At 46.6% G+C, this 14,420-nt stretch overlaps 1 protein-coding gene across 1 annotated transcript; it reads right to left on the bottom strand.

Annotated features, from left to right (window-relative positions):
- Window positions 1-6,874: 6,874 nt before the first annotated feature.
- On the bottom strand, window positions 6,875-10,167 carry LOC136522256 (uncharacterized). Its single transcript, XM_066516074.1, has 2 exons — window positions 7,433-10,167; window positions 6,875-6,992 (listed from the first exon to the last, which is right to left on the bottom strand). Exon 1 carries the CDS (start codon window positions 10,072-10,074, stop codon window positions 7,681-7,683), a length of 2,394 nt encoding a protein of 797 aa, XP_066372171.1. The 5' UTR covers window positions 10,075-10,167; the 3' UTR covers window positions 6,875-6,992; window positions 7,433-7,680.
- Window positions 10,168-14,420: the final 4,253 nt, after the last annotated feature.

Raw genomic sequence — 14,420 nt, 5'->3', positions numbered from 1 at the left:
TTTCTCCACCGAGACTCGGGGCTGACGCAGAGTCATTGGCTGCCGATCTAATTGGGCATTGTGGGGTGTCATCAGCTCTGTGATCAAAACGAGCACGTCAAGAGGATGTTTAGGACAAAAATATTGACTCAACAAGAAAGCAGAAAACTCACGCTGCAAGGGAGAGTGAGACTTTTAGTCTCTTCTTCTTGGGTGCTGGGTTGCTAGCGAGTGGAATCAGAGTTTTATCCTGAGCACAAACCTCCCGAATATGTTCAACACTACTCAAATGAGCAAACACCTCATACAACCAATCAAAAACAATTCTAATTCTAATTGGTACCTGATCACCCGAATGGGGCTCTTCTTTACTCGGGGGCTCCTCAGGTTTGCCCAGCTGGTCTTTCCCGGCCCCGTCGACTGATGGGGGCTTTGGGATTTACCCCGAGTCCTTTTCAGCCCGGAGAGAGGGGCCACTACATCGGCCTCCCCCTACGATCGGGTTTTCCTCCTCTCCACAGCCTTGCCAGGATCGGGGGCTGGGGTCTTTTCTGACTGAGCCTGTTCTCGAGCCGGGCCATCAGGTTTCCCCTCCTCATCATCAATGATCAAACTTCCGGGTATGATCGTTGAGTGAGGATTCACCTAACTTCTCCCGGGTAGACCACTACTACACAAATGATTTTGCAAGACACCACCCTATGATTAACGGAGGCGGGCGGACTAGGTGGCTGCCTTCATTAATCGGTGGCAGGGCCGCCTGCCGAGCGCCCGCCTCAGTTAATGATTAACGGAGGCAGGCAGCTTTAGGCGTCCGCCTCCATTAATGCTCGAAACCAACCACCTCCATTAATGGATTAACTGAGTGGCATTAACTGAGGCGGGCAGCTAAAAGAGACCGCCTCGGTAAATCAATTAATGGAGGTGGTTGGTTTAACGCGACTGCCTCCGTTAATAGGTAATTAACGGAGGCAGTCACCCTTACAATGCCCGCCTGCATTAATGAATGGCTATTAATGCAGTGCCCTGCCACCCCCACCTTCTTCCTCATGGCTTCTCTTCCATTTTTGACATGTTTTGAGCTCCAAAACCCCAAAAATTCACCATTTTTTAGGGGGGGGAGTTTTGCTCTTGGATTTCTTGAAGGAGGACACCACTGGAGGTTACTAAGTGCTCCCCAATCCTTATTCTCCTCTCTTTTTCAACATTTGGTGCTCTAGATCTAGATCTAGATCTAGTTTTTCATGGAGGAGAGAGAAAACAAATCTAGGTCTTGATCTGCTTCATTTTCTTTGTAATAATGCTATACTTATGTCTTGTTCGTTGCATGTGCAAGGTTCGCTGGCACGGATAGGTCAGAATGGATGTACTGGACATCGAGGCTAACATAGGCCTACTTAGGTCAGGTGAAAAAGTTTGTTGCTGCTGCTCGAAAGCATAGTCTGAGTGTGAATTGGTAGGGACTCATCATATGTCTATGTTCTCACTGCAAGAACAAGCTTGTCCACCAAGAAAGCGTGGTGCAATCTCACTTGATCAGGTTTGGTTTCATCTAGGAATACACGGTCTGGAGGTTTCATGGCAAAGCAGATGTGAGTGGCGGTGCATCTGGAGGAAACTCGTCGTCATCGATGGTGGTGAATGCAGACCATGTGATGAGGACATGGCACCTTCGGATACGAACAATGATTATAAGGTGCACTCGTTCCTACATTTGCATAGTGGCTTTGGTTATAATTCACTTGGTTCCACATGTACATGTCACTATTTGATTGTAGATTCAAATGTGTTTCATAATGCAAGTTCATCAAAGTTGAACTTTCGGTTCGTCGGCAACCCGACAGTGCCTCATTGGGAAGGCCATAACTCATCCATCCGAAGTGCGATCGAGGTCAATGAGCGCTTGATGGAAAGCTTGTTTGATAAGCTTTCAAATAGATCTGGTTCCATCTCAATATCACATCGGCAAGGCCTCCAAATCACCAATATATTCTGTCGCTATTTCTGATGGGAGCTACACTGTCGTCATGGGCTTGTTAGACATCCTTGGGACCCAGGCCCAAGTTGGAGCACGCCCCAAGAAGATGGAGAACACCTAAGAGATGGCCTTGGACGTCCTCCTCCTTGGCCACCACCTTAGGAGGCCAGCAAGGACATCCAAGCCAAGCCAGAGGCCTAGTCCAATCCGAGTTCGAGTCTGCCTCGGCCATCAGGACCAGTCTGCAATAAAACGGACGCCTAGGAAGCATCCGAACTCCGTTTTTATGATCCACATATGGATGGAAAGATAATTTCATAAGGAAACCTAATGTAGGTGGTGGCTACTGATTATATAGCCTAAGGGATGTCCAAGGATCCCTGTATACCTGAAGCTCTGATACCACTTAATGTAGACGAGGATCCCGATCTTCTGTCAAGTTCAAGATAAACAACGATTTGTTCGGAGAGCGACACACCGATCCGGCTTTAGATCACAAAGACCCAAACCCTGCAACCTTAGCACCACGTCTCCTCTGGTTATGAACCGCGTCACAATCCGGTTGACCTCGCCAAGAAGGCTAATCCCTGCTGCGAATCGAAGAACACAAGCAAGAACAAGATAAAAAGCAACTCAATTAAAGTGACAATTGCAGATGAATGATTAAGCACTCGAAGTTGGGGTCTTGCAAACCGATAACGGCGACTGTTCAATGACAGATTGATCTAAAACAAAACCCAAAACCTAATATAGGTGGTGGCTACTGATTATATAGCCTAAGGGACGTCCAAGGATCCATCTTCACGTCCTAAAGGTGTCCCAACACGTTACAAGGCCCAACGGCCCAAAAGACGACGACGCAGCGCCGTGATAGATTCTGGACGTCAACTTGTTTCGACGATTACCATTGATTCTGATGGAATTTTGATGTGGGACCACTTCCATTGGTTTCCTTATGAAATTATCTTTCCATCCATATGTGAAACATAAAAAACGGAGTTCGGATGCGTCCTAGGCATCCGTTTTATTGCAGACTGGTCCTGATGGCCGAGGCAGACTCGAACTCGGATTGGACTGGGCCTCTGGCTTGGCTTGGACGTCCTTGCTGGCCTCCTAAGGTGGTGGCCAAGGAGGAGGACGCCCAAGGCCATCTCTTAGGTGTTCTCCATCTTCTTGGGGTGTGCTCCAACTTGGGCCTGGGTCCCAAGGATGTCTAACAAGCCCATGACGATAGTGTAGCTCCCGCCAGAAATAGCGACAGAATATATTGGTGATTTGGAGGCCTTGCCGATGTGATATTGAGATGGAACCAGATCTATTTGAAAGCTTATCAAACAAGCTTTCCATCAAGCACTCATTGACCTCGATCGCACTCCGGATGGATGAGTTGTGGCCTTCCCAATGAGGCACTGTCGGGCTGCCGACGAACCAAAAGTTCAACTTTGATGAACTTCCATTATGAAACACATTTGAACCTACAATTAAATAGTGACATGTACATGTGGAACCAAGTGAATTATAACTAAAGCCACTATGCAAATGTTGGAACGAGCGCACCTTATAATCATTGTTCATATCCGAAGGTGCCATGTCCTCATCATCCTCCCCTTCTTGACAACAAACCGTCCTCGGTTTGAGCTTAGCTGGTGGACAAGTTGTCGGTAGTAGCCAATATTGCTCCCCTTCTTGAAATTTAACATGTTGCCTTATTACAAAACTTGGGGATTTCGACATGACAACATTATCGCTATTGGTGCCCTCTAGTTGATCATATTTTTGCACAATGAAAGGAGATTTCAGAGTTGAACAAATATAGACACGATGCACCATATACTCTCCTTTACAATTATATTTGCCAATAAAGTGATATGTACAAGTAGACAACCATGAAAATTCAACATATTTAAGTTTCTCTTCTAAACTACTAAGAGCATATAAAGTTTCAAACTCAATATAACCCAAAGTATTTGAAGAATACAACAATTTCTTTTCATCTTTTTCGGTAGCAATGGGAAGCAAACGTTTATGTTCAGCATAAGTAATTGGTTCCAAAACATGGAAAACTGAAGCATCATCAACTAATTCATCTTTATCACAAGGAACATCAAGCAAATTATCATGGGACAAAGATAAATCAAGAGAGGGTTCCATTAACAATTGCTCTATGATAGCATGGTTTGTGGAAAAATTTAGTACATTAAGACAATTTTCACCTTCCATGAGTGTAGCACCATGGGCATTACCTGTGTTCTCAGCAGGAGTAATAGGTGCATTGTGAAGTGATGGTTCTGAATTTGCATATGAGGTTGTGAGCTTCTCATTTTCTTCCATGTCATCCTCTCGCTTATATACATTATCCTGCAGAAGATTAGTCATAGCAAGAGGAATAACAACAGACTCTTCCTCTAAATGGTGCACCTCATCATATGAAGTCAAAATAGGAGGTGGATTAACAAAGGTTTCTCGCATAAGAAGTTTCATATCATTTCAAGTTTGAGGTTTATCAGAAGGATCTAAAGACTCCCACCAAGATAAAGCAGAATGTCGCAAAACACTAGCTGCATTTTTTACCTTCCTCCTTGGACACATAAAGCGAGTAGCAAATATGTTATCGATGACAATTTCCCACTCTATGTACTCATCAGCACCTATACCATCATAAATCGGTGGATACGAACAACCTGTCATTGTAAACACAAAAACAAGGAACAAACAGTGAAAGTTATCCCTACCAAATGACTACGTGGTTGCAGTGGTGTCACTTTTCACAGCAAGTGGAAGCGTCTTACCAAGCTCTTACAAAGTTCTTACCAACGCAAGCAGTGGCGGTACAACCGGCGGCTGGTTCGTGATACCTGTGAGGCAGTGGTACCGAGATTGCAAGGGTCTTTTTCTGTACCGATCTGAAGTATATGTGGAGCTTGGGAGGCACGCAAAAGAACAAATATGTATATGTGGCACACAAGTCAGTGACAGACAGCAATATTGAATAAATGTCTAGAGCACTTGTCCTAGTTGTTGGCCTATAGGTGTTCCTATCACCAGTTGTGATAAACAAGAGAGGAAACAAGGATGAAAGGAAACAAGTATCAAAGGTAGCAACGGATGTGAACAAGGCAAAAGGTATCACAAACAATAGAGCTATTGAGTGTTCCTTATGTGCTCCTTTTCGATATCTTCTATTCTCTTTTACTATTTTTTTCTTTTATTTTTTTGTCTAATCTTTTTTTCTTGCTTTTGCTCTTTTGATATTTTTTTTCTCAGCAAGGAGCACACAAGAATAAACCACAAAAAATTTGAGCCCAATTGAATAAAAGATGTGGCCTATAGAAAATTAGGACTGTGCTCTAACAAGCATACCAAAACTTGTGGGCCCAGAAACTCAATTTTCCTAATCGAATTTCGCAAATCTAATTTTTGCGAACCCAGCAACGCTGGGATGAAATAGATCTAAAATTTTCTGGCATTCTCCGTAGATATAAAATTTTTCCCGTTTCGAGTTCGGATGCAAAAGTTATGACTGTTTTAAGGAAGCTGCTCAAATCAGGGATTTAGTGGACACAAGATGCAAACCGATGGTGATACGGAATATCGACAGGTGGAGGTATCAACACAAACTAGAAAAGAACACAATCTAAACCAGCAATAAGACTTTGACCTAGGACACAAACTCAACAAAGCGGACTCTGAAACTGAATCATGCAAAGGCTATGGCGCGGATGGTTATAGGATAGGAAACAAATATGGCATTGGACTATGGGATAAAAGCAAAAACACTCGAACTAAGGGTAAGATGCGAACGTGATGGTATACCTGAAGCTCTGATACCACTTAATGTAGACGAGGGTCCCGATCTTCCATCAAGTTCAAGATAAACAACGATTTGTTCGGAGAGCGACACACCGATCCGGCTTCAGATCACAAAGACCCAAACCCTGCAACCTTAGCACCACGTCTCCTCTGGTTATCAACCGTGTCACAATCCGATTGACCTCGCCAAGAAGGCTAGTCCCTGCTGCAAATCGAAGAACACAAGCAAGAACAAGATAAAAAGCAACTCAATTAAAGTGACAATTGCAGATGAATAATTAAGCACTCGAAGTTGGGGTCTTGCAAACCGATAACGACGACTGTTCAATGACAGATTGATCTAAAACAAAACCCAAAACCTAATATAGGTGGTGGCTACTGATTATATAGCCTAAGGGACGTCCAAGGATCCCTCTTCACGTCCTAAAGGTGTCCCAACACGTTACAAGGCCCAACGGCCCAAAAGACAACGACGCAGCGCCGTGACAGATTCTGGACGTCAACTTGTTTCGACGATTCCCATTGATTCTGATGGAATTTTGATGTGTGACCACTTCCATTGGTTTCCTTATGAAATTATCTTTCCATCCATATGTGGATCATAAAAAACGGAGTTCGGATGCGTCCTGGGCGTCCGTTTTATTGCAGACTGGTCCTGATGGCCGAGGCAGACTCGAACTCGGATTGGACTGGGCCTCTGGCTTGGCTTGGACGTCCTTGCTGGCCTCCTAAGGTGGTGGCCAAGGAGGAGGACGTCCAAGGCCATCTCTTAGGTGTTCTCCATCTTCTTGGGGCGTGCTCCAACTTGGGCCTGGGTCCCAAGGATGTCTAACAAGCCCATGACGACAGTGTAGCTCCCGTCAGAAATAGCGACAGAATATATTGGTGATTTAGAGGCCTTGCCGATGTGATATTGAGATGGAACCAGATCTATTTGAAAGCTTATCAAACAAGCTTTCCATCAAGCGCTCATTGACCTCGATCGCACTCTGGATGGATGAGTTATGGCCTTCCCAATGAGGCACTGTCGGGCTGCCGACGAACCGAAAGTTCAACTTTGATGAACTTCCATTATGAAACACATTTGAATCTACAATCAAATAGTGACATGTACATGTGGAACCAAGTGAATTATAACCAAAGCCACTATGCAAATGTAGGAACGAGCGCACCTTATAATCATTGTTCGTATCCGAAGGTGCCATATCCTCATCATCCTCCCCTTCTTGAATATGAGTCGGGTATAGGATCGGAGTTGTAACATAACTCCCACCAAAATAATAATAATAGTAATAATAACAATAATATAAAGACATATTGAGAATTGCTCCCTCCTTTCCAATTTATAGGTCATTTTGATTTTTTTAAATATACTCTCTCCGTTTCAAATTATAAGTCGCTTTGACTTTTTTAGTTCATCCATTTTGTTATGTATCTAGACATGTTATTATATCTAGATGTATAGCAAAATAGATGTACCAAAACAATAAAAAAGGCTTATAATTTGGAACGGAGGGAGTACATTATATTATGTATCTAGATATATCGTATATCTAAGTGCATAGCAAAACTTATGTACTTAGAAAAGCCAACAATCTATAATTTAGGACAGAGGGTGGTAGTTCATTAAGCAATCACATTTTAATAGTATGTAGAGTGGGATACTCATAATATATATACACTGCTGATACAAGCTTTCATCCCTGAAACTGAAAGGAGGTGATGAATAAATCAAATCAATCAAATAACCAGACTTTCTGGAAAAGAACACGAAAAAACAAAAAAAACACACACGCATGCAAGCCGAACAACAATATCAAGGAAGCTGGAAATAGAAGGCAAATAAAGCACGTATGGAAATGGCATGGGCAAACACACAGCTAGGCCTGTTGGCCCCTCATCCTTGGAGATCATCAACATGGCGTCCTGTTGGCCGGCGGCGGCCTGGACACGCCGATGTGGGTGGTGAGCGCCCAGAGCACGGTGATGAACTCGCTTCCTTGCACCAGGGCGCCCTCATGCCCCATCACACGCTCCTCCTCGCTCGACGGCGCCAGGTAGATGATGAGCTCCGTCCACACATCCGCCAACACCATCCACCTGTTATTAGCAGCTGCTTCGTCTGTCATCAGAAACTTGCCTAGCTTCACGCCGTCACGCACAACTTTGCTGCATTCATCACTGGGGGTCAGCGTCGGGCCGTCAACGAGCTTCCGGACCCGCGCCCATTGCAGTGAGAAGTAGTACTCCCGACAGCTGATCATGGCCTTGAGCTCCTCCTTCATCTCCTCGAAGACGAGCTCCACCTTCTCCGGATTCTCCGGCAGTAGCTCCGGGTGGAAGGCCACCAGGTAGGCACAGTACTTGGACAGCGTAATGGCCACCCTGCTGAAGGTTGTTCCTTCCGTGGCGCTGCTTGTCGTCTGCGGGCGGCGCTCCACCTCCATGATGCTGGTGGCGATGTGCCATGTGAGGATGACCTCGGCGATGCTGTCGCTCTGGCATGCCCACGACAGCGTGTCCAAGAGGCCGTTCCTCCGCAGCGCGGACCTGCCACGGTCAAGATCATAGTTTGGAGTACCACGCCCATGTTCCACCAGGTAGTCCATGATGGATTTCTTCACACTGTTCGGCACTAGCCTTTTTTGCACCGCTAAGCCGGTGAACGCGGCAAACAGTGGCAGCTTGAGCGGCCAGCGGACATTCAGGACGGAGAACTGCTTGAGGGTTAGGCTGGGGTGGCTCATCTTGCTCCGCAGCCACATGATGATGCTGAAGCCCACCCAGAACATGGTGCCCCGGAAGGTGGTGTTCCTCAGCCAGCGTGGTTTGGAGGTGTAGTTGTAGAGCATGGACACCATGAACCAGTTGGAGAGCAGGAAGACGAAGAACTCCCATATCTCCTCGTAGAAGTAGATGATGAACAGAAGGATGGTGATGGAGAGGTCTACGATGGAGAAGAATGCTGAAGGTGTGGTGACACTGCGCAGAAGGCAGATGGCTATCTTGAATACCCCAGATTTCAAGGTGTAGTTATCTGTGGCTATGCTCTGGAACGCGTAGCTGACGTCACCGTTGGCGCAGAGAATGACGGTCATGACGCATAGGACGGCGACGACTATGTTGAGGAGGAAGTAGTTGAGGAAGAGGAAGAAGGGGCTTGCAAGGACAACAGGGACAACAGAGTGGTAGTACTCACTAAGGAAGTTGATCTCGTCGTTCATGACCTGGAACATTGCTTCGGCTGAGCAGGTTTCGCCATTGTTGTAGAGGCCTTTCAGGAGGAGGTCCCGGGAGTTGTCCTCTTCTTGTTTGCTCACCGCCGGCAGGTGCTCAAACCTTCGGCGCAGCAGCTTGAAGAGAGCGAACGAGAGGCAGATCCTCTTCAGGCGTTGGATCTGCTCTTGGGAGGTGAAGAACTTGTCCCTGTCGTCGAGCTCCCAGACTTTACCGACAGTGACGATGCCGCTATCATTTTTTCTGATCCATTTGACGACGCCGCCGCCGTCATAGCCTGAGGAGCTGGCCTTCTTGTCCAGCTTGTAGCCATCTGCAGTGGGCTTGATATCCGCCAGCTTCTCTTCTCCCATCACAATGTAGTTGCACCTCTTCAACACCTCGTCCCCAGCATCCATATCACCCTGGACAGAAGCTCGAGGCTCCTCCTGTTCCAGGATCTGGGCCATGTACGAGCTGAGGAGGCGGGCGTTCTTGCCATGGGCGTAGGACCGCTTCCCGAACTCCGTGAAGGCGATCCTCTGCAGCACCCGGGTGGCGCAGAGGATCCAGAGGATGGCGAACACCGCCTTCCGGCCGGTGCTCCTGATGTTGAAGAAGACGAGGCTTCCCAGCCAAACGACGCGGCCGGCGCGCTGGATGGTGCCGGAGTAGCCGCGCATGCGGATCTCGTCCACCTTCTTGCGCAGGAGCTCCACCAGGAGCATCCATGCCAGGATGAGGCCGGCCCTCAGGGAGAGGTCAGCAACGTGGCCAGTACCCACGGTGGTGGTGTAGTGCTGGCCGGCATGGTTGTTCTTGGCTTCCGAGAAGAGGTAGGACATGACGGGGAGGAAGAGGGAGAGCGCCGAGGAGAGGAAGAGCCGGACTTTGGGGTCGAGGATGGAGCTGATGTCGGAGATGCCGCTGAAGAGGTTGAGGTTGAAGAAGAGCCCGGCGAGGGCGAACATGATGACAGAGGCTGCCACCATGTTGGGCTCGTTGCTCTTGTCGGTGTAGGATGCCGTGAGGTTGGTGATGTACGTGTTAATGGTGTCTGGGCACGTCGGAGTACTCATGATGTGGCTCATCGTTGCATGCAATGCAAGCGTCGTACCAGTTCTACAAGCTCGAGTGTTAGTTCCGTTCAGGGATCGTAGCCCTACCTTGCTCTAGCTCGTTTGCATTGCATTGGTTATAGTTGGGCGCTGGAGCTAGCCTCTGCACTCGCCCATCATATAGGGAGTGTCCAGTACTGCGAGGCTACCGTTGTCGGCGAATATGGCATCGCGTGTATGCCAAGTTAGTTTAACATGCATACACTCCTGCAGTCCTGCTTGAGTATCAAGTGCATGCGCTGAGAATGAGATGGAACCGATCGGTCGGGGTGATGGATCGATGTGACAGAATGTGACACATACAGATAGCTCTTCGCATTTTCAGTCGCATGATTGGCTCCACTTGTTCATCACGACCTGATGAGCTAGTCTTTGTTTTATTCTCTCTCCTCGCTTTTATCTTTGGTATTGGGTTCCATTTATTTGTGCTTTCCTTGCTTTTTTCCATCTGCTGAAAGCTTGCACTAAGGCCTGGTTTAGTTCCCAAAAATTTTCACCCCAAACTATCACATCGAATTTTGCGGCAAATGCATGGAGTATTAAATATAGACGAAAAAAAACTAACTGCACAGTTTGATTGGAAATCGCGAGACGAATGTTTTAAGACTAATTAGTCCATGATTAGCCATAAGTGCTACAGTACCTAACATGCTCTAATGATGGATTAATTAGGCTTAATAAATTCGTCTCGCAGTTTCCAGGCGAGCTATGTAATTAGTTTTTTTATTAGTATCCGAAAACCCCTTCCGACATCTCCGAAACATCCGATGTGACATCCAAAAATTTTCATTTCGCGAACTAAACACCCCCTAAAGATCTATCGACGCAACTTTTGCCAGCTGTAAGGCAACTCCCTGCAATGGCGGAGGACGAAACAAAATTGAGGTATAACAAGGATTTTATACATAACTAACAAATGATAATTCACTTTATGTCAAATTCACAATAAAATTTTTAAATTGCAAACATATCTCCACTTTAGCATTGGCCTTGCCCACTTCCTTCTTATCCATCTTTGCTTCCGTTGTCCTAAAAAACACCTATTCATATGCTTGCAACCGCGGCTAGTAGCAACTTGCACACCTTTTACTCGGTGAGATGCACATCTGTAATAGTAAAGTAGTATTGTGCTCACGAAATCCTCTCTTCCAACAAAGCATGGTTCAAAATTTCAAATTATGACTTATCAGATAAACAAGTCAAAAAATTCTTAATTATAAAAAATGAAATGTAGAAAGAAAACCACAATATATAGCACCGGGCAGTAGCACAAAGTCCTAGTTTGTTTTTCAAGCACACAAAATCCTAGATTAACCAACAAAAGCATGGAGGGATGAGCACTCCTTACCTGCTCGCCGTGTGCACAGCGGCACAGGGCTGCTGGGGCATTAACGTTTTGTTTTTTTAGGAACTACAGAGACAGGCCCATAACGTTTTGATTGGCCCAGCTAGCGGTGCATAACTTCTTCCTCCTCCGTATCTCTCAACTCAGAACAGATTGGAAGAAAACAGCCATGGCGGACATCGAGTTGGGTTCAAAAATCAGGGGGGTTTGCAGCCAAATAGAGGTATGGCGAGCGCCATACCTCGCCATACTGAGTCCTCCGCCCCTGCCTCCCCATTGATCTGTATACATACCGCGGTAAGATTTAGATTGCTTTGTAAATTTGTACTCTTTATTCCTTTAATTAATACAATTGCTGCAGGGGCTTGCCCCTCCTGTTCCCTATATATATAACAATATATCTCTTAGCTTGCGCATGTGTTGAGTGCGCTGAGGTGGTTGACATGCGATATGTCAGGCGATGAGTCCGTGCACGAGGGATCGAGATCGGTGAAAAATGAATGAGAGGACTTGGACCAAAGATCAAAGAGACCGAGAATGGACTATGGGCGGCGTGGAAGAGCAAGAGTAGATGGGTGATGAAGACGGCATTGACTAGAGTACTCAAGACTAAGGTTAGACCAAGTCAGGGTGAGGCGTGGCGAGCACTTGGTAGACCACCAGACAGAAGACATAGAGATTTCATACGCGTCGACATCGGTGAATCACGCCTAACAACGTGTCGGGCCCCTACTTTAGGGTCCACTGTGCATCACGTATCAGTCCCTGGATTAGTAGCCAATACGCACAGATTGAACAAGATTGATATAAAAAACCATACTTTTATTGATAACGGGAAAAACACATTTACGTAGCTTGGGCCATTGGCCTTACAACAAACATCAAAGTTCTAACACAGCGGTCCTATGACGTCGTGGTTTCATTCCTACAGGCAACTTGGTATGCGGACGTAAACCTCATCCTTAAACTCATTACTTGTATCTTAATCCTTGTGGTTACTCTTGCTTAGCCTTCCTTATGCATAACTGTATAACTCCATCCTCGCGTATGTCCCAGCAGATCCATCCTTGCATAGGCTTTGATAGCTCCATCCTTGTGTTTACTCCTACGGTTCCATCCTTGTGTAGATTCTGGTAGCTTCATCCTTGCATACACTCCTATAGCTTGGTTCCTAAAAACGTAGTATAGAGTGAATTGAGTACATAAAGTACTCAGCAAACCCTCACTTTGGGGTAAGGTGAGGTGGATGACGGAGGCTGTATGTGGAGGTGGGTTAGGGTGGCGGAGGTGTATATGGTAGGGGTGTAGTTATATGTAAAAAGGGAGTTTGGGCCCTGGGAGAGTATTATTAACCCTTCTTGCTAGTCCCTGGGGTTTATAGGTGGTAACTTACCATATTAACATAGTTTCATTACACATGAAAGAATTTAATCATCTGAGACCTCATCCCAGCAATTGCCCATTCCAAGGATGTGGCTATTCAAATAGATTCAATACACTCCGCAGAGGGTATACACTTTCCCCACATGGTAAGCGTAGCTAACACCAGGGCCATGGTGCGACGGGCCTACCGAGATCTCGTACCCAGATGGAATGACCTGGCATCCATACAACACTACCACGGTCTACTCAGGGGGTGGAAAACCACACAGAGTTTGGAAGAACACACAACATCCAATTTAATAAACAGTACTCACACCCGGCACAACCAATAATTTTACATGGAAAATCACTAGCATTCATGCCAACTAGACCACGGAAGATCACCCAGCAACCATGTCCTCTCCTGATAGCCCATTGCCACTCCGGCCTCCTAATAGTAGTTGTACTTCTACCTAACGGAGTGTGAGACCAAGTCTGCCCATACAGACATGTAGTTGTACGAATTTCTGGCTAGGCGAGATGGCAAATGAACCGATCCTTATATGACCGAAGCGAGTATCTCCCATAGGAACCCTCACTAGGCGAACCTGCCGAGGTAATTCACACCACACGAATTACCTCCACTCCCTCCTGTTAGAAGTAAGTTTTAGTTCACCGGATTATATTTCAATTAACAACATGTTTCATGTTCTTAAGCTCATCCATATCACAAAATCTCATAATATACCACAAAGCTCATAACATATCTCAAATGCTCATAACATATCACAAAAGCTCATAACATTTATCCTCACAACACATAAAAAAGGGTGGTACGAATATATAATATAGCTTAGGTTTATTAGATAATCAGTAGAATGGAAAGTGGTAAGTTTAATGTTGGAGCTGACAAAACATGGTAATGGTGGAAGGGGGAGTTAGGCCTTGCCTCCGCTCGCTGGTGATTTATGTCCTTATTCCAAGATCCTGATTCCTGTGCCTCTTGCTCCTCTGTCTTTGTGTAACTGTGCTTCCGGGTTCCATTAGGTTCTCTCCACGTCTTCTATCCTATGCTGTCTAGCGTCGACAAGCAAGAAAAACACCAAACAAGGAGAGCAAGATAGGTGACGAGAGCCAAACATAGGGGTATGCTAAATCCCTAGGAAGAAAGGTGCCGACCAACGCCCCCCCCCCCCCCCCCGACCGATCTCACAGGTCGCTCGGGGCCCCGAGGGCTATACCCATCGGGTACGCTCGCGCGCACCCTCTGGAAGGAGTTAGGGAGAGCCATAGCATGCCAGCGGCCACTGCTCGGGGCTTGAGGGCTCGCTAGGCCCCCGGGCTGCCGAGAGACGGCAGCCCAAGCCTGACTCCAACCCGGTATAGACCTGAGCTAGCGCTCGGGTGGCCAATCGACATCCCGATCCACGGGCAACCTGTCGGGCATCCAAAGTCTGGCAGGTCCAGAGATTCCACAGTGCCAACCCATTCAATGGGCGCGAGGCTCTGTCAACCGCTCCATCGATAGGGTCACACAATCGGCGTGACACAACAGGATAAGTGACTTTGCCAACTCCATGGCCAGCAGGCTCCAGGGCCCACTCGACAGCAC

The sequence above is a fragment of the Miscanthus floridulus genome, chromosome 18 (assembly GCF_019320115.1).
Source record: "Miscanthus floridulus cultivar M001 chromosome 18, ASM1932011v1, whole genome shotgun sequence".
In the NCBI taxonomy this organism is placed as follows: domain Eukaryota; kingdom Viridiplantae; phylum Streptophyta; class Magnoliopsida; order Poales; family Poaceae; genus Miscanthus; species Miscanthus floridulus.
The sequence above is the reverse complement of the archived record's forward strand: the minus strand, read 5'-3'. Positions and strand labels throughout refer to the sequence as shown.